This window comes from Zea mays, chromosome 4 (assembly GCF_902167145.1).
Source record: "Zea mays cultivar B73 chromosome 4, Zm-B73-REFERENCE-NAM-5.0, whole genome shotgun sequence".
Taxonomy (NCBI): domain Eukaryota; kingdom Viridiplantae; phylum Streptophyta; class Magnoliopsida; order Poales; family Poaceae; genus Zea; species Zea mays.
The window spans coordinates 168,844,809-168,864,057 of record NC_050099.1 but is presented as its reverse complement, the minus strand read 5'-3'; the positions used below and the strand labels follow the sequence as shown (position 1 = coordinate 168,864,057).

At 48.2% G+C, this 19,249-nt stretch overlaps 3 protein-coding genes across 5 annotated transcripts; all 3 read right to left on the bottom strand.

Moving 5' to 3' along the window:
- Positions 1 to 6,227: 6,227 nt before the first annotated feature.
- LOC103654010 (rho GDP-dissociation inhibitor 1) lies at positions 6,228 to 9,361 on the bottom strand. Its single transcript, XM_008680836.3, has 5 exons — positions 8,059 to 9,361; positions 7,862 to 7,928; positions 6,896 to 7,111; positions 6,631 to 6,755; positions 6,228 to 6,527 (listed from the first exon to the last, which is right to left on the bottom strand). The coding sequence occupies exons 1-5, from the start codon at positions 8,266 to 8,268 to the stop codon at positions 6,447 to 6,449; spliced, it is 699 nt and encodes a 232-aa protein (XP_008679058.1). The 5' UTR covers positions 8,269 to 9,361; the 3' UTR covers positions 6,228 to 6,446.
- Positions 9,362 to 10,586: 1,225 nt separating this feature from the next.
- LOC100194148 (uncharacterized) lies at positions 10,587 to 14,073 on the bottom strand. 2 transcript variants are annotated; one of them, XR_002750544.1, is made up of 4 exons: positions 13,601 to 13,690; positions 11,538 to 11,725; positions 11,347 to 11,436; positions 10,718 to 10,805 (listed from the first exon to the last, which is right to left on the bottom strand). XR_002750544.1 is itself a non-coding variant. In XM_008680835.2 (2 exons), the coding sequence occupies exons 1-2, from the start codon at positions 13,753 to 13,755 to the stop codon at positions 10,697 to 10,699; spliced, it is 264 nt and encodes an 87-aa protein (XP_008679057.1). In that variant the 5' UTR covers positions 13,756 to 14,073; the 3' UTR covers positions 10,587 to 10,696. The 2 variants fall into 2 exon arrangements, 1 of the variants encoding a protein (XP_008679057.1); XM_008680835.2 differs by lacking the exons at positions 11,347 to 11,436; positions 11,538 to 11,725 and having other exon boundaries at positions 10,587 to 10,805; positions 13,601 to 14,073.
- A 2,121-nt stretch (positions 14,074 to 16,194) lies between these two features.
- On the bottom strand, positions 16,195 to 19,092 carry LOC542389 (adenine nucleotide translocator). Of its 2 annotated transcripts, none has more exons than XM_008679569.3 (4): positions 18,811 to 19,048; positions 17,499 to 18,013; positions 16,943 to 17,314; positions 16,195 to 16,863 (listed from the first exon to the last, which is right to left on the bottom strand). In XM_008679569.3, the coding sequence occupies exons 2-4, from the start codon at positions 17,991 to 17,993 to the stop codon at positions 16,567 to 16,569; spliced, it is 1,164 nt and encodes a 387-aa protein (XP_008677791.1). In that variant the 5' UTR covers positions 17,994 to 18,013; positions 18,811 to 19,048; the 3' UTR covers positions 16,195 to 16,566. The 2 variants fall into 2 exon arrangements, with proteins under 2 accessions (XP_008677791.1, NP_001105434.1); NM_001111964.1 differs by having other exon boundaries at positions 16,297 to 16,863; positions 19,036 to 19,092.
- Positions 19,093 to 19,249: the final 157 nt, after the last annotated feature.

The window sequence follows — 19,249 nt, the reverse complement described above, 5'->3', positions numbered from 1 at the left end:
AAACCCTCTTGAACACTAAGAGGTGGATCTCTTTTAGGGGGAGTTTTGTTGAAGTCAAAGGAAAAGCTTTTTAAACAAGGGGAGAAAATTTCAAATCTTGAAAATGCTTTACAAACTCTTATTCATTTACCTTTGACTATTTGCAAAAGATCTTTGAAATGGATTTACAAAAAGAATTTGCAAAAACAAAACATGTGGTGCAAGCGTGGTCCAAAATACTAAATAAAGAAAGAAAGCATCCGTGCATATTTTTTAATGAATATTGGTTTAATTCCAAGTAATCTTTGCACCTATTCTATGCAAACTAGTTCAATTATTCTCTTATATATTTGCTTTGGTTTGTGTTGGCATCAATCACCAAAAAGGGGGAGATTGAAAGGGAAATAGGCTTTAAACCTTTTCCTAAATGATTTTGGTGATTGAATGTCCAACACAAACAATTGGACTAATTAGTTTGCTCTAGATTATATGTTCTACAGGTGCCAAAGATTCAACATAAAACCAATAAAAAGAACAAGACAAGAGTCAAGATAAAGGAGCAAAGTGGCAACCGAAGGCACCCCTGGTCTGGCACACCGGACTGTCCGGTGTGCCACCGGACAGTGAACAGTACCTGTCCGGTGTGCCACCGGACAGTGAACAGTACCTGTCCGGTGCACCAGGAAACGCAGACTCAAACTCGCCACCTTCGGGAAAGTCCAGGGCCGGCGCGCTATAATTCACCGGACTGTCCGGTGTACACCGGACAGTGTCCGGTGCTCCAACGGAACGCGGCCTCAGGAACTCGGCAGCCTCGGGATTTCACGAAGACTGCTCCGCTAAAATTCACCGGACTGTCCGGTGTACACCGGACTGTCCGGTGTGCCAGCGGAGCAACGGTCATCTGCGCCCAACGGTCGACTCTGACAGTAAACAGTGCAGAACAGTACACGCGACAGAAGTCAGAGCAGAGGATCAGAGAGGCACCGGACTGTCCGGTGTGCACCGGACTGTCCGGTGCCACATGAGGACAAAAGCCTCCAACGGTCGACCAGCTCCAACCCCAACGGATAGGATGACGTGGCTGACGCACCGGACATGTCCGGTGTGCACCGGACTGTCCGGTGCGCCCATCGCCAGCAGCTTCTCCAACGGCTACAAAATTGGATGGTGGCTATAAATACCACCCCAACCGGCCACTTCAAGGTGTGGGAGTCCAAGCAACATTCCAAGTCATCTAGTTGACATACTCAAGCCCTCCCAACCACCTATATTCATTGATCCATCCTATACACAAGATTTAGTCCACTACAACCAACACAAGTGCCACAAAAGAGAGAGCAAGCAATTGAGAGCTACTCAATTGAGTTTAGCCCTAGCGTCTTGTGAGATTCATTGAGAGATAGTGTGTGCTACATCTTTGTGTTCATTTGCGCGTGGAGTTTTTGACTCCCATTCGAACTTCCTCCAAAGTGTTGGAGGCTTGTAAAAGCTAGCAAGAGACACCAAAGATTGTGGTGGTCCTTGTGGGATCGAGAGTGATCCTTGAGAAGAAGAAGAGCTCGCCGATCCTTGTGTGATCGGGAGAGAGGGAAAGGGTTGAAAAAGACCCGTCCTTAAGTGGACTCCTCAACGGGGACTAGGCCTTCGAGGGCCGAACCTCGGTAAAACAAATCACCCGTGTTCATTGTGCTTTTGCTTGTGATTTGTTTGCCTTCCCTTACTCTAAGTTCTCTTGCACTATTCTTTGCTCATATCATTTGGTGTTGCTTCAAGTTAAAATCTCATTTAAGTGAAGCAACACCCCGCAAGAAAAGAACTTGAGTTAGTGCTCTTTTTCATCTAAGCTTTCTTGCTTTGTTATCATAGAATTATTTGTATTGATTTATCACTTCCGCATTATTTGAAAGCTATACTCTTTACTAGCAAGAACTTAGTTTTTATACTCCGATAATTGTTCATCTTGTTCTAACCACTAATCAAAGGATCTAGTTGGGGGATAAAGTTTTAATTTTCAGGTTTCGCCTATCCACCCCCCCTCTAGGCGACTTTCACCTTTTCTTCTTCCCCTTTCTCTCTCTTGCTACAGGGACCGGGAAAGGGGATATTTTGAAAGGGATCCTTCTCCGCGAAGGAAGCGGGCCCCGAGCCCTCCTACTGATCAGGGGTTCGAAGGATGGCCCCTCGGAAGGGTTCGACAGCCGCCCCAGAGCACTCGGGCTTCAGGCTCATTACTGATCAGAGGTTCGAAGGCTGGCCCCTCGAAAGGGTTCGACAGCCGCCTCAGAGCACTCGGGCTCTGCGCTCACTACTGATCAGGGGTTCGAAGGCTGGCCCCTCGAAGGGTTCGACAGCCGCCCCAGAGCATGCAGAGCGAGGGATGACTCTGGGTACGTCCGATACATGGCCGAGGCTCGGGCTACGCTCCCGAGGTACCCAAGGACATTTCTGAGACCAGCAGGAGCGATTTTGTAACGGAATCCCATCAGAGGGAGGCATCGAGCCCTCGGACCCTATCAAACAGGACCGGGTCCGGCAAATCACCTGCAGGTACTTTTGGAGCGCACCTCTGGGCCACTAGCCGACCCTTATCGAACGGGGCACGGGCGTCCACTCGGATCATCCGTTAGCAACTCACTGGAGACACCATGTTCGGTGTCCTCCGAGGGCAACATGGCGCTTCCCCCCCCCCCCTCCTCCTTGCGGAAAGGCGACGAAGGGGCGTATGATAAAAGCCGAGTCAGTCCTTGATCGTCCTCTCGCTCTATGCAGAGGCTCGGGGGCTGCTCTCGCAAACCCGGCTCCGGCCAAACCGTTGACAGCGTCAACAAACCAGCCCGAGAACTCGGAACCTGACCATGCACCCGGGCTACGATCAGATCGCATGAGGGAACAACCAGACCGGCCGAGGCATCACGAAAGGCATTAAGACCTCGGAGGAGTCAAACCACTCCTCCGAGGCCTCGAGGGCTACACCCGACGGGTGCGCTCGCGCGCACCCACCAGAACAAAATGTACCCGAGAAAGGCCGGTCCCCTTGCAAAAAACTGCGACAAAGCCTCCAAGCGAGTACCAGCACTCCCTTTGAGGCTCGGGGGCTACTGTCGGGTACCATAATTAGGGGTACCCCCAAGACTCCTAAACTCGGGTGGTAATCACCATCAGCGCAAACTGCAGAGGCTGATGGGCGCAATTCAGGTCAAGGCTCCGTCCACTCAAGGGACGCGATCTCGCCTCGCTCGAGCCCAGCCTCGGGCAGGAACAGTAGACCCAGGCGGATTCACGCCTCGCCCGAGGGCCTCCTCAAAGCAACGGGCGCACCCCCGACTCGCCCGAGACCCAGCTCGGGCAGGCTTCGCAGTGAAGCAACCTTGGCCAGATCGCCTCGCCAACCGACCGTATCGCAGGAGCATTCAATGCAAGGATCGCCTGACACCTTATCCTGACGCACGTTCCTCAGTCGGCAGGGCCGAAGTGACCGCAGTCACTTCGCCCCTCCACTGACTGACCTGACAGGAAAACAGCGCCGCCTGCCCCGCTCCGACTGTTGTGCCACCCTCCAGAGTGAGGCTGACAGCAGCTGAGTCCAACCTCAGGCGCCACAGGAAGCTCCGCCTCGCCCGACCCTGGGCCTCGGCCTCAGGAGAAGTCTCCGCCTCGCCCGACCCTAGGGCTCGACCCCCGCCTCGGCCTCGGAAGATAGTCTCTGCCTCGCCCGACCCCAGGGCTCGGCCTCGACCTCGACCTCGGAAGATGGACTCCGCCTCGCCCGACCCCAGGGCCCCAACCTCGACCTTGGGCGGAATCGCGTCCTCGCCCGACCCCAGCCTCAGCCTCAGGAGGAGTCTCCGCCTCGCCCGACCTCGGGCTCGGACCGACCACGCCACAGGGGGGATCATCATTACCCTACCCCTAGCTAGCTCAGGCTACGGGGAACAAGACCGGCGTCCCATCTGGCTCGCCCCGGTAAACAAGTAATGATGGCACCCCGCGTGCGCCCATGACGACGACAGTTCTCAGCCCCCTACGGAAGCAAGGAGACGTCAGCAAGGTCCCGGCAGCCCCGACAGCTGTGCTTCTACAGGGCCCAAGCGCTCCTCCGACGGCCACGACATCGCATGCACAGGGCTCTAGCACCTCTCCGACAGCCACATTGGCATGTACATAGGGCTATGGCTCCTCTTTGCCAGACACGTTAGCATATTGCTACACCCCCATTGTACACCTGGACTCTCTCCTTACATCTATAAAAGGAAGGTCCAGGGCCCTCATATGGAGGGTGGTCGCGCGGGACTCTCTCTCTCCCTCGCGAACGCTTGTAACCCCCTACTGCAAGCGCATCCACTCTGGCGCAGGACAACACGAAGTCGTGGTTTTCCCCCCTCTGTGTTCCGTCTCGCGCCAACCCATCTGGGCTGGGGCACGCAGCGATAATTTACTCGTCGGTTCAGGGACCCCCGGGGTCGAAACGCCGACAAGTTACATGTAAAATCACTATAAGTATCCAAGTTTCAACATAATCAGTACTTTACTTTATTATTTTCATATGAGCTCTTAAGTTATCTTCATATAAAATGTTTATTTGTTTTTGTAACTTATTTCTAATTTTTGAGTGAAATTAGAATATTTTATGAATTTTTAATATTGCGGTGTTGGTTCTACAATGTCCTTGTAATTAGTAACTTTGAACTGCATGATGTCAATTTTATTGGTTTCCTTTCCTACATTTGATCTATCATATACATGATCATATATTGCTTAATTTATGTATTTGTTGGGTGGTTGGACAATTAATATCATCGGGACGAACTACACGACAACTATCCGGTACCTATCCGAGTAGTATCTGTTATCCGTTTCTTACCCACCCGGATTATTACCCGGTCTCGTCCTGTATCTGTCCCGAATTTTAACTATATGTATTTGGTCCCGTATCCAAGAGAAATACGTTAGAGTAGAATACGGGATGATCCTGTATCCGGCTGTATCCGTCCCGTTTAGATCAGACCGACAGTTCGGCGAGGCCCACCGCCTGACAGCGTCTTTGTCCCTCTGCGATTTGTGCTGCCGAAAGGGCCACTCGGTCACCGGCCTTGGTTTGGCGTGTTCCGGCGCGGTACCTCGCTTCAGAACCGACAAGGCCCGCCGCGCCGCCCCGCCCCGTCCCGTCCCGTCCGACTCTGTTCCGTTCGGCTGCTGGCTGGACAGTTGCTCCACAGCCATCCAGCCGATCCTACAACATTCTTCTCGGACAGAGGACGCAGCTGCAGGCCTGCAGCCGTGGCAGCACCGTCCGAGAGTGCAGCCGTATACTATCTTATAGGTTAATCTATTTTAAATTCATTCAAATAAATTTTATTAGAAATTTATATTTTATAACTAATTAGATAGTATTTATTTTATATCATGACATTTATAATTTTTATAAAAAAGTATAGTCAATTTTTTGATTTTATTAAGTTCTAAAAATAAGAAATGCATTAATTTGTAGGCAGAGGGGTGCCTGCCCATGCCCTCGCCGCACCTAGCCCGTCTCCGAAAATTCCAGATCGCCAGGCTTGCACGCGGCACGCCGTATAGTAAGGGAGGCCGAAAAGCCAAATCGCCGTGTGGCCGAGCGGCACACCTCACCTGCGTCGGTCGCCAGTACATTTCCTTGGCATGGATCTCGCGGGCGCCGACCGAGGCCGCGCGGCCAGATGGCCAAGCTCGGAGGAACAGGAACCCGAATAAAAGTAGCTCATCTCGCAATGGGTTTGCTCACCTCACATGGCACATGCGACCGACCGACGAGGTGGAAGGGGCCCGCGGCGTGAACGTGCTCACAGTCTCACACGTCCTGTGTAGCGTGACGGTTTTTACTCCGCTCACGTGGAGCGGCGTCGCATACCATTGGCTCGCTCCTCCTCCTCTGTGTCTGTGTGTGGCTGAAAAGGGTCAGCAGCCAGCGTCACAGACTCACAGTGCGCCGTGTCAACTCAAGCCCTACTAGTCCTCCTCCCTAGACCAAGTGACCAACGGACCTTTTCTTTTCTGGTGAAGAGTATGAGTGTTGGGCCAGCCAGACTTTATGTGTTTGGTCGGCCTGGCCCAGTGCTTAGACCGTCCACTTCTCGTCAGCCTCATGCCTGCCCACTACTGGACCATTCTTATTCCGGGCTGGCTCTGGCCCAGTGCCTAGACCGTCCACTTCCCGGGTCGCAGCTTCATTGCTCTCATTCCTCTCAACTCAACATGCAATTCGAAAAAGAAAAAAACGAGAGCCTGACAAAAGCTCAACAAAGCATTCAATTGTCACGTGGAACGGGGGTGTATTCACACACACACGCGCGCGCGCGCAGCAACATGGTGAACGAAACCTAGGCATAGAACAGGACAGGACAAGACGAGCCAACACAGAGAAGCGAAGACACAGAGCAGCGAAACGATTATCGATCTGCTCCGGCGCCCCGGCGAAGGCCGATCGGTCAGCTCGCCGACGGCCACTCCCGGCGGATGTCGAAGGCGTAGTTGATCTCCAGGTAGCACTTCCGGTCGTCGTCGAGGAACTGTCAAAACAAGATGCCAGACGACCTCGTCAACTCAGCTCTCAAGACTGAAGCTAAGGGTTCTGAACTGACTGACTCGTTCTGAATCCAGGTACGTACGTACCTTCGTCCTGGCGGAGTAGGACCCCCGGGCGAACATTCCCGACGGGGTGGTGTCCTCCGGCGTCACGTACGTGTAGGGCTCCGGCTGGGGGCTGAACGTGCCGAGCATCTCCTTGGCTCTGTCAACTGCATTGCACGCGCCACCGCACCGCGCGCGACAGCCAGCGGACCGTGAGCTCAAGTAGGGGACGTGGTCGTTCTCGTGCGTACAAATAACAAACGGTGGCTTTCAGCCTTTCTTCGTCCGGCGGGTGTCTCAGTCTCACCTTTGAGGCCTGTCTTCCAGACGGTGTTGGTGTAGCGCAGGCCGGAGACGATGTTGCTGCTGACGGAGAAGGTGAACTTGAGCCGGTACGGGGAGCCTTCCTTGAGCGTGAACCACACGCCCTTGGTGGCGTCCACCGGCAGCGGCAGGACGATGTCGCGCCGCCCGGGCGACAGGATGGACAGGCTCGTTATCCTCACGTCCGGCTCCAGCGTCTCTGCGAACATGACATTTGCACAGGCGACGTTCGAAATTCAGATTTCCAGGCGTCAACGTAATTCGCACGCGATGCAGCCATGAACATGTGCACTACCATTCGTCTGAAAAGCCTAATAATAAACGAAAGGACAATGTGCTGATCTTAGAAGCAGCAAAAGCACCGAGAAATTTCTGATTGTGCCACTCTTAATTTTGGTTGTCTGTTATTATGTCATCTCGTATCTATGATTGGTAATTGGTAGGACCATCTGTGTGTCTATGATTTGTGAGCTCGATGCCATACTGGCGAAGCCCACAAATCGTAATGACAAAATTGCCAATGTCTCCAAAAGCACCAGATAAAACTACACCACAAGTTGAGAACAGCAACGACAACCGGTGTATGCCACTTTCCAGGACCGGAAGATGCTGGCAATGGTATCCCCCAGCTGCACTATTCCAGTTATCATTTGCAGAAGACCAAACAATAGCCGGTGCGGTGCCCCTCCACACTTTTCTTCAGAAGCGACCGGCAAGTCGGGGCGCCGGCCGGCCGACCAATTCAAGTGTTCAACGACCGAGCCCACCGGCCACCGCCTCTCGCTTTTGCCCGCGGCTTTGTTTTCTACGAGACCATCTCATCTCAGCTCACACGCGTGGGTGATTCATGCGCCGAAAGGACGGACGAGCGAGCGCGAGCCAATCAGACGCGCGCGCCCAGCAAAATTTGCTTAAAAATCTCCAAATTTTAAGCAGCTGCGAGTTTTACCTCCCACGGAATTCAAGTCCACGCCGCCGAGGAGCTGCTCCTTCCATCGCCGCAGGCTCTCGTCGTCCTGCAAGTCAGACGCACCACCCCAAGGAGTAAGAAACGCGCTTGAGAATAGAGCTAGCTCCTCGTCGGGAAAGAAGTTTGGCATCAATGGCTGGCGGCTGGAGGGAGTGCCTGGCAGCGAGCGCCCGTACCTTGTCCTTCTCGAGCTGCTCCTTGATGCTGACCATGGGGCCGAGGTCGATGGCCTGGGGGGCCTTCTCCTCCTCCTCCTCCTCCTCCTCCTCGTGGCAACACGGAGCCGCCTCGCCGTGCCCCGCGGGCGCCGCTGCGTCCTCCGGATCCGGGCCGGCGGCGGGGACGTCGACCTTGGAGCAGGAGACGGGCTCCACCGCCGACGACATCGGGGCACTGCTCTCGCGTGGCGTCAGACAGACAGACAAGAGCGGGTCGTACGAGCAGGGAGCGGCGGGCGAATGAGCGCGCACGCTGCACGCGGGGAGTCGCAGGGGCGGTGGGGACGGAAAGGAAGGAAGGAAGACGAGGAGAGGCGAGCACAGATACCAAGAGCACACCAAAAGGACTAAAGGAGAGCGCACACGACACGAGGGGAGGGGAGGGGAGGGGAGGGGAGGGGAGAGGGAGGGCGGACACGCCGAGGCGGATTCGGACAAGGGGGAACGGACCGCGGCGCAAGGCAGAGCGGACGCCGGACGGCGAGGTGGGATGGTTTGGATCCGACGATCAGCGATGACAGGCGCCGGTGGCGGAGAGGATAAGGAGACTTTAATTCTCCCCCCGCGGGCCCCAAGCGACGTAGTGGAGACCAGACAACGTGACGGGCACGATCCGACGCGACGCGATTCAATTCAACCTCTACAGGCTACAGGTTGCACAACTGTGGTGGCGTTTGTTAGGAGTTTTAGGCTATCTGCACTCGCGGACTGCAAACTGGATGCATCGCCATTTACAGTAAAATATCCCTGCAGCGGTGACTGTATGACCAACTGTATCGGGCCCAAGACGAGCTCGAACCTCAGATATGGCGTCTTGCAGTGGATACCCTATTCCTCCACGTGGACAACCACCTCTTCCTCGCGCGCGATGCCGGACTTGGACGGAGGAGCAGGCGGCCACGTCTTGGAGCCGGTGGAGGATGACAGCGCGCCGCCGGGTCAGATCCACGCGCCTCCTCGCCGGATCCGCGTGGCTTCGCCGGATTCGTGAGCCGCCTGGCCGGATCCGCGCGTGGCCGAGCCGGATTCGCGAGCCGCCGGGCTGGATCCGCGCGCCTCCTCGCCGGATCCGCGCGCGCCGGCGTGGGAGAGGAGAGCGACGCGCCGGCCCGGATCCGCTCGACGCCGGGGAGGAGGAAGAGGGAAGGAGGCGCGGTGGCCGGCCGGAGGGAAGGAGGCTGGGGAGGTGGAGGCAAGGCGGAGGACGAAAAGCGAGCGGGTGGAGGGGAGGCGAGCGGCTGCTGTCTGCGGGGGAGGCGGAGTGCCGAGCGGGGAGGTAGGTAGGCGGGGTAGGAGAGTGGGAAAAATAATATAAAACTTGGGAGTTGGTATAGAGTTGAGATGTAGAGTAAACATGAGCGTATGGAATTATTGTATAGAGTAGAGAATATTGCTGATTAGGACGGAATATTCTTTTTAGAGTGGATTTTTAGAGTTGAATGAGTGCGGATAGCCTTAATTCTCAAGAAGGTGGCGCGAATAGCGATGGGGATGAGATCATCGGCTGTTTCGAATTTTCTGGCAGCACGTACGACGAAACAGGATAAAGCTCTGATCATCGGCGGTTTTTCGCTGTGTAAAAACTAATAAGAACACTGCTGCTGGAAACTTCGGTTCACTCTTAACTGCAGATTAACTGGTCGTCGCATTCATACTGTCTTCAACAACATCATGTAGAGATTATCTTCCCTATATTTTCTCTCGTTCTTTATATGTAAATGCTTATATTATAGACATATTTTATTTATCTTTGTATATACGTATTTGTTATACACTCACATATATAGTACATATTTTAGTTTTATTAATTCTGGTGATTTATATATTTAAACAGATAGAGAGAAAAAAAGAGAGACTCTATATAAAGAGAATCTAGTAGCGTACACTATATTTAGAGGCTTGAGAAGAATTCTCTCTAAAATTTAGGGTAGAAGAGACTTTAGAGTATCTCGTGTTAAAGATCTGAACGGTGTCTTTCCCTATGTACGACTACGAGGGCAGCATTATCTAGTGACCAGGGTCATGTTCGATATGGCCCCGTCCCGTTCATCACGCTCCAATCATGGATATGTAGTCCTATCTGTCGTCTTTTTTGCTTTTTGACCCTTTTTGCGAAAGATTTTTCACAACTACACACTTTCTGGTTTGAATTTAGGAAATGGATCCTTACCTCGGCTCCATTGTTATTAGTGCCGAATAACAGCTAGATCACGATATGAATATGCTTTGTCAGGGCTTCTTTGGGTACAAAATGCACATGGATACCCCGCAGGGAATTTCCACCCTGTACACCCCTGTCCTACTAGGTGATTAGAATCCACTAGGGGTGATTTTAACCGATGTCCATTTGGGAGAGGCAGGGATTAAAATCCTGACCAACAAAGAAAATTAGAAAAAATAGGGTAAAGCAAATGATTGTAAAATGTTGATGCAATACATGAAATTAGTAGCAAAGATAAACTTTGTTCAGTATAAATACATGCATTGAATGAAAACATTCCAAAGTTCATAAAAGGCTAATTGCCACAAGGTACACCAAAGTTAACCATTCCAAAGTTCATACAAGAGTTCCTCATGTGAACCTTCACTACAATATTCAAAATCCAAATACAAAGAAGCGGAAAATGTAAGCACCATCAGTAGCCATCAGCTTGTAAGAACCATCAGCAGCCACGATACAAAGAAGCCAAAAATGTAGATTAGGCCTGAAGTTACATAAAAGTGAAACAGTTACATAAAATTGTAAGCGTCGCTGTTGTTCTAGTAAGCAATTCTTGGATTAATATGTGTGCAGCAAATGCAGACAGCAAATACAAAGAAATTCGCTCGCAATAACATTCATCAGGGTTCCGATTCAAAGAAGGCATTCATCAGGATTATGTGTCGTTGGTTCTATTAAGCAAGGATCTATGTGAAGTAATTAAATTGTTGTAGTCTTCATTCATGAATCTGCAATACCTAGACCACTTCACCATGCATCAAAGCCATGTAACAGAAGCTTAATCATTCTGCAAAGCATTACAACAAGAAGAAGCATTGCAAAATGGATTAGGAAATTCGGTGAGTCTGCAATCCCATGCTTTGAAACGACACCAAATTCTGGCTGCACCAAAATAACTATAGACCTGCTGATGTATAAAAATAGTTTTCCTTCTATTACCAAAAAACATTAAATGCACAGAATTATATTCCTAAATTGTGAGAATTATATTCCTAAATTGTGGACAAGTCAACGTGATGTTGTACCTAAGTATCAGTATGAAACAACCCAGATTCTTGTACATGTCATACAACAATCGGTCCACCACTGCACCAAGATTCTTATAATTCTGCTGTCTGATGAATTGACAAAATGTCATGGCAAGAAATTAGGAAAATAATAATATATAATGATGCCAATTCTATAGATAAAGAGCGGGGAGCAAAGGAGGAAATACGTGCGTCCACGTCGGCTTAAATTCTTACAGCCATTCGATATTCTGTCAATGGCTGGGAAGGTATCGCACGGCCTGCAGCAGCGACTAGAACCTTCCCGTAGCATCTAGGGTCAACACATTCAACTGGATACTTCCAGGTCCTTGCACATGTCATGTTGCCGTCAGGAAAAAAGAGAAAAAGGTCCCGGCTGCATTTCAGAATAATAAAAATCTTATATTTTCCTATGGAATATATTACATACTAGACTGACTATTAAATTCTAAAATTCGTTTACATATTCAAACAAGGGACGATATGCATCGGAAAAGAAATGGACATCAAATCCTCCGAGGACTAAATTTTCACTCAGACACCTTTTGAGTTGCATAATGTCTATTTTGCAACATATGTATAATTATATATTATGACCTGCTCAGCTCTTTGAAAACAATTTATGTAAATATAACAGCCTAATTCTACGTAATGAACAAAAATGTTGACTCTGATCACAACTCATGTAACTCTATTTCATATAAACATATAACATCTGCAGTAATCAAATTAGAAAAAATATTCTAACGCGCGCAGGGCGCGCGCCAGTGACTAGTAAACAAATTGATGGCACAGCACAACACAGCTCTGATGATCACATATCCCCGTCATTTGAGTTCATGCAACAAGCTCGTGCAATTGTGATCAGAGGCGGACGTACAGGGGGGGCAAAGTAGGCCATGCCCCCCCCTGAAATTTTGAAACTACTTATATATATAATATAGTTTACTGTAAAAGTGTATAAATAATAAAATGTATGATGGGCCAAAATAAACTGAGTCTTCAGGCCCGTTAGCTAACTGCATTTGAGACCTGATCGAGGCATGTTAGCTTTGCCGTGGTTTTCTAGAAGCCTGTGGTTTTCTAGCCTCTAGGAGAAGCCGCCGCCGCCGCCCCCAACTGCAGGCTGCAGGCGCTGCTCCTTTCGCCCTCCGCTAGCTCTCTCAAATGTTGCAAAGGAAGAGTGTTGATATTGTTCTTGCCATGGAGTTACTTGATGTGCTAATAAGGGTATTCTTGTGGTAGACATGGATGCAGAAGTACCTATTAGAGGTCGATCAAGGCGAGATGGATTCACAGTCACAAATCTTCACTACTACCGCACCGAGATATTTTTTTGTTATTCTTGATAAAATCAATACAGAGTTGTGTCATCGGTTCAGTGAAGTTTCAAGTGAGTTGCTAGTTGGTTTTGCTTGCCTTGATCCAAAGAAGTCATTTTCTATGTTCAATTTGGAGAAGCTTGTTAAGCTTGCTAAGTTATATGATCAAGATTTCACAGTTGTTGATCGTGCAATGTTAAGAGAGCAACTCGAGACATATATTGTTCATGTGAGAAGGCATGCTGCTTTTAGTACTTGTGAAGATATTGCATCTCTTTCTATTAAGATGGTTCAGGCTGGAAAGCATGTTGTGTTTCCTTTAGTCTACAAGCTAATTGAGTTGGCCCTATTATTACCTGTGTCAACAGCAAGTGTTGAAAGAACATTTTCAGCTATGAATATAATTAAGAGAGAATTGCGTAACAAGATTGAAGATGATTGGTTGAATGATTTAATGGTTTGCTACACTGAGAAAGAGATCTTCAAATCCGTTGATGATGAGCTTATTACTCAAAACTAGAAGGATGCAATTGCCTCGGTCAACAAGAACTTAATGGTATGTTTGTTTTTTTTATATGGTTTTTTCTTTGAATTTTGTATCATGTATTGATATAAAACTTGAATTTTATGCGACAGTAGTTGTTTACGGTATGGCTTGATTTTATCATGTGATTTTTTGGCCTACCCTGAATTTTTGTCCTGCGTCCGCCACTGATTGTGATCAACAGATGTTGTGTGCGACGGGAAACTGTGAAGATAAAAAAATGCGGGCACCAAATCTTGAAGCATCCTTCTTTATTAAATTACTATGCACTTGTTCGGTGCTTCTACAAGAGCGGGAGGAGAGGAAATATTTGCTTTTTTGACACTTACTACTACCAATGGAGACATCAAAGTGCAACGCCTGCAAGAACTGAGAAGTTGATTACCTGAAACTTCTGCTACGCTCTTGATCGACTGCAGACCGCGTTGAGTGGAGTGATGACTGGCTACAAACGTCGTTCGCTCCTGATCTGCTGCCAATCTCGGAATGGAGGGTAGTAGGGGTATGTCGGCCTTTGGTGAATGACCACTCTACATCCATGCACCGTGGCTGAGAACGATCACTCCTGATCTGTGGCTGAGAACGAGCGATTCTTCGCTATACGATCTCGAAATACGGCTCCTGAAACGCGGTTGTAAATGGCTGAGAACGACCACTCCTGATCCGTGGGCGCGTGGGGATGGAGGGCAGCAATGGATCTCAGAATGGGGACATGTTTCCTACGAATGGAGTGAGCGGCCATGGCTGGCGCTGGTGGCACAAACCCTAGGCGCCATGGCTGCTGAGAGAGAGACGGACGAGACGAGACTGACGCGACGGGAACGAGAAACGCGAGGGCAGAGGAGTTTTTTTCCTTCCCCGTGGATTAACAAAGACGCGGTGAAAAAGACCTGCGGCAATTTTAGCCCATGCAACATCCAAATGGTAGCCCGATATAGACCTAGTTTGGTTCTATTAGTCCTATGACTAAACTTTAGTCCATAGACTAAATCTTAGTCCATACCCTGTTTAGTTATAGGGACTAAACAAATTCTAAATAGATTAAATGCGACACATAAAGACCGAAATACTCTTTTTCTTGTTTACTGTGTATGGCGCCAGATTTCTAGACAAGAGCAATTGAAGTAAATGTTGTCCTTTAGTCTCTTTTAGCACTCATGTGAGGGATTAGAGACTAAAACCAATTAGTCTCTACTTTAGTCCTTCTATTTGGTAAAATATGGACTAAACGGGACTAAAAATCAGGAACTAAAAATTAGTCTCTCTAACCAAACGGGGTCATAGCAAGAGAAGAGAAGGCATAGGCCTTGCCCCGTGGATCAGGATGGGTCATTTTTCTAGCTGTTTTAATCCTCCCCTTGCGCTTGCCCACCTAGGCCATGTTCGTTTTGTGCCAATCCATAGGGATTGAGGGGGATTAAATCCCCTACAAGTCAAAATCCTCTTCAATCCCTTCCAATCCCCCTCAATCCCTATGGTTTTGGGATCAAACGAACATGGCCCTAGGGGGTGTGGTGTGATTGTCACATCACTTGCGCATACCCTCAATGATGTGGTGAGTACGAAGCTTATTTAGGGTGATAATGGATCACGATCGAAATAATTCTTAATAAAATGATAGGGCACTAAATATATTTTAGTTCAAAAATAAATAGAAATAGGGCCTGATAATAATCCGATTCGATCTTCAAATCTTATATTGTAAAATTTAGAGTTCATTGTCATCCATTAGCTTACTCGAAATCTATTTTATTAGTAGTCTAATAAGAAATATGAGCATGTTTATAGGATCAGTCCAGCGACAAACCTCTAGGGACCAATGTTAGCATCTAGAGAAGGTTATACCCTCAAATGTTTGTCAAGACACATTCGAGAATTCCATCATAAAAACCATCATGGAGCTAGGAACCTACCCTATCTCCCGCTAGGGCAGAGGCCTAATCCTCTATCAAACTTGACCTTAGGACAAAGGAATAAGATGTCCATCATATCCTGCCATAACAACCCCCTAGGAGCCTCAAGACCTCGGGGCACTCCCTCGCGTTCAGAGCAAGTATAATAGCTGGCTATAAAGCGGCTAAATGCTGATATGGAAGAGAGGAGAGAGAGTAAAAGTGAGTTATAAACTAACAACCAACTATACATGATAACCAAAAAAATGTGTGAGAGAGATTAATGGACCATATATTAATTATAAAGAGCTAACCATTATACATATCAGTTATAAGATATGCTACAAACGAGCAGTTGGTTATATTATTAATTTTGCTCATAGCCGAACCACAGAGCACAAGTATAGACCCAAGGGTCCGGGGCATGGGGCACACCCAACCCTGAGTACTCGAGTCCTCGCATCAATATTCTCAAACAATGCTGGAAGTACATTTTTCTAGAATAGAGATAGAAGTACATTTATTTTAGAAATGAGGAGGTAAACATCTTTAATGACGTGACCACGTTTTGAATAAAATGCTGGGACACTACGAAACTTTCAACTTAGAATGACCCTAGAATGCTAAATTATACAAAACCATTCGACAAAGCAACTTTACAATTCCACAATCGATTTAATCATACAATCTATGGTCTTCCAAGGATGCTCTATCTACCATGAGTACTCGTTTCGTTTAGCATTTCATCAAACGGGGTACAACTACCTGGTACCTAGACGTTTCGTGCTTAAAAATGTCATGAGCATTTGTTTATGCATTTCATCAAACAGCTACATGACCCGGTACATGTCAACCGGTACATGACGGTTTGACCTTAAAAATGGGGTTAACACTTGTTTAACCATTCTTCAAACGGAAACATTGCCTAGTACTCTACCATTTGAGCCTAAGCCTATTTTTCTACAATATCGCTACGGCTTATTCCAGTTTATTTAAAAACGGCTTCTATTTTTTCTACATTGCGGCTGCAGCAATCCCAACGGCTGGTACAAAGTCTTTCTGACGCACATGTAAACCAAATGCACCATTCTCAAGAAACCCAGTCATAATAAAAATGCTATCACAATCAAGCAAAGCATAAGAAAAACAAACAATTAACCGCAGCGACTTGACACTCATCTGATACTTGATTAAAGGCAATATATGTAAGGAAAATTGCCCGGCTGCAACGAAGGGCAGACTAGACACACCCTATGACCATGTTTTGGGGACCCATGCCACCACCTAGTAGGACAGTTACGAGTGTTTTGAGATCAATGTCTCCGCCCAAAACGAATGTTGGAAAAATTCTCCTACATAAATTATTAATTTCTTCGATATGAAAGGCAAAAACTTGACCAGATCCTGACTGGGCTGGACCGGGAGCGAACTGCTCTTGTTCGTCATCATTTTTCTCCATTTAAGCACCGCCGGAGCCGTACTTCTTTCCGAAGAAGAGGATCTGGAGCTGGTCGTAGCCAGAAAGCACACCAGCGCCAGCAATGGCACGAAGAATGTTAGCACCAGCACCCTTGAACAGGGACTTGGGGCCTTCCTTCTTAAGGATCTGCTGGAATGCGTCCAATGAGCTCTTGTACTTGACAGCCTCACCAGAAGTCATCATCATCCTTCTGCGGACAGTATCAATGGGGTAAGATGCAAGACCAGCACCGTTGGTGATCAGCCAACCCAGAGCAAAACTGGCAAAGAAGTTGTCCTGCAAAAGAGAGAAACATCTTATAGCTCACACAGGCAAAAGCAAAATACATTGAGAGAGAGAGAGACATTATGCAAACCTGGAGGCTGCCAGTGAGGACAACTGGCTTGATAGAATCGTAAAGTCCGAAATACAGGCCACGATAAACAATAATTCCAACACAAGATATGTTAAATCCACGGTAAAGCCCAGCAATACCATCAGATTTGAGTGTCTTGCGGTAGACATCCACAAGACCATTGAATTGTCTATCGCCTCCTCCCTTGGCAGCCTTGGCATCATTGGCCAACCTTGTCCTCGCATAATCCAGGGAGTACACAAAAAACAAAGAGGAAGCACCAGCAGCACCACCAGAGGCCAGGTTGCCAGCAAACCACTTCCAGTAACCATCCCTGTCCTTCTTGAAGTTGAACAGCCTCTTGAAGTAGTCCTTAAACGCAAAGTTCAAAGCCTAGGACAAAGATATTAAGACAATTAGTAATATATAAGTTAAATTATAATCAGTAACTTGTACACACGGCAAGATCAGGAAAACCATAATGAGCATTCAATAATTTAGGTACTGAAAGACCATGCAGTTTCAACATATTTACAATAGTTACTCAGTACAAAATATAATGGAATGTGTGGGCTACCTGAGTAGGGAAGTAACGAATAACATTAGCAGTGTTACCCCTCCACAAGGAAGAGAAACCCTCATCCTTGATGGTACGTTTGAAGCAATCAGCAATACCCTTGTACGGCTCTGATAGCCTACCAGACTTGATCATCTCATCCTGATTCTGAATAAGCAGCTTCACTCGTTCAATGGGAGCAGCTGCAGTCTTCGAAACAGCAGCTGAAACACCGCCCATCATGAAATCAATCATGAAGTTTTTGCCACCTTTCTCGGCTGGAGCATTGGCAAAAAGCGGAGTCGGCATCACTGGAACATTGATGCCACCGCTAACAGACATTGAAGGGCCCCAAAGGCTCTGGGTCATGTAGTTCCTCGTGGCAAATCTCCTTTCATAAGGTGAGAAAGAAGGGCAGATGTTACGGGCCCGTACACCTTCAGAGAAGCTGGAGCTCAGGTGGAACTGGCCACCTAGCTTATGAAGGACAGTGGGTTGGTTAGCCTGGTCCGCCATTACCACCTCAAAACTGTTGGCTGCAACATAATGTCAACACACAAAACTTAGGACATTACATAAAGAGAAACAAAATAAGACCTCCGCACCTGTGCAAAAAAGGATGAGTATATTTTACAGTTTCAATATAGAGTAAGAACAAATCAAAGCTAGACACATCTAACTGAAGCAGAGAGCCTCCGTGCAAACACTAACAGATAAACTATTAGACAGAAATAAACAATGAATGCAACTATACAAACATACACATTTATATTTTTCATGTTCCATAACTCTAGTTTTGACAACAATCATCAAAATAGAACAGATGCATAAAAATGAATCAATAAAATTTACAGCAAGACAGCCCATTGTAGCATGCTCAAACAGTTCAGAAAATTTAACATTCAAAGATTACCATGATTTACAAATCTAATTACAAAACCAGCGAAGAACATCATAGCATGTCAAAAGTATAGGTGTGCACTCTATTACTCAGTACTTTCAAGAACTGAAAAAAAACTGAAACAATGGTAGTTATCCAAGTACTAATGAGACGGGCGCCTGCCGTCAGATCGCCATCCACGGCTCATAACAGACAGATCTAACGCGGCACCGACACTATGACAAAACAGCGGTCAAAATACGACAATTTTTTCTTCCCACTTACCTGATTACCAACCAATTATCTCACGATCTAAAAAGACTCCATAAAGATCTAAATATTCCAAGGCTCCAGGAAAAACGGAGCATTAAATCCACTGCGACGCACACACCTATGGAGAAACGGAGTAGATCTCAAGTATAGATGAACTAGGAGAGTATCAACCGCCCTTACCCGACGCAGGAATCACCGATCTGAATGAACTCCAAAGGCCGAGGCTACCACAAACAATCCAAGCCTAAACCGGAAATAATCGATCTACGTGACGAACACGGACGGGGAGAGCAGATCTATATAACAGAAGGCATGCCGGACGGATCGCCACAAATAGGAACGAGAACACGAGCCTAAATCGGGAACAGAGGACGGGAAAGAAGCCTGGCGGGACACGAGACTCACCCTGGCCTTGGGCACCGGAGGCGGGGAAGGGGAGGCGGTCTGGGCGGCGGCCTCGACTCCGAACTTTGAGAAAGAGAGGGCGATGCCTTCCTGGGTAAAGCCTTTTTATCTCCGCGACGCCGCCACCACGCCTAGTGGCTCCTCGCGCCCGGGCCGGCCGTCCGATCGGGCGGGACCGGTGGATCCGCGTCTTCCCGGCGCGCTGGGCCATATG

Bases quoted from the DNA above. Each gene is read 5' to 3' on its own strand.
- LOC103654010 (XM_008680836.3), bottom strand. From the start codon at position 8,268: ATGTCGTCGGCGGTGGAGCCCGTCTCCTGCTCCAAGGTCGACGTCCCC. The intron at 6,756-6,895 runs GTGAGACTGAGA...CGTGCAATGCAG, and splicing joins CTGGAAGACAGGCCTCAAAG to TTGACAGAGCCAAGGAGATG. The intron at 6,528-6,630 runs GTACGTACGTAC...TTGTTTTGACAG, and splicing joins CCTACTCCGCCAGGACGAAG to TTCCTCGACGACGACCGGAA.
- LOC542389 (NM_001111964.1), bottom strand. From the start codon at position 17,993: ATGGCGGACCAGGCTAACCAACCCACTGTCCTTCATAAGCTAGGTGGC. The intron at 17,315-17,498 runs GTAGCCCACACA...TCTTTGTCCTAG, and splicing joins TTCGTTACTTCCCTACTCAG to GCTTTGAACTTTGCGTTTAA. The intron at 16,864-16,942 runs GTTTGCATAATG...TCTCTTTTGCAG, and splicing joins TCCTCACTGGCAGCCTCCAG to GACAACTTCTTTGCCAGTTT.
- LOC100194148 (XM_008680835.2), bottom strand. From the start codon at position 13,755: ATGGATGTAGAGTGGTCATTCACCAAAGGCCGACATACCCCTACTACC. The intron at 10,806-13,600 runs GTAATCAACTTC...ATGTAACTTCAG, and splicing joins GAGCGTAGCAGAAGTTTCAG to GCCTAATCTACATTTTTGGC.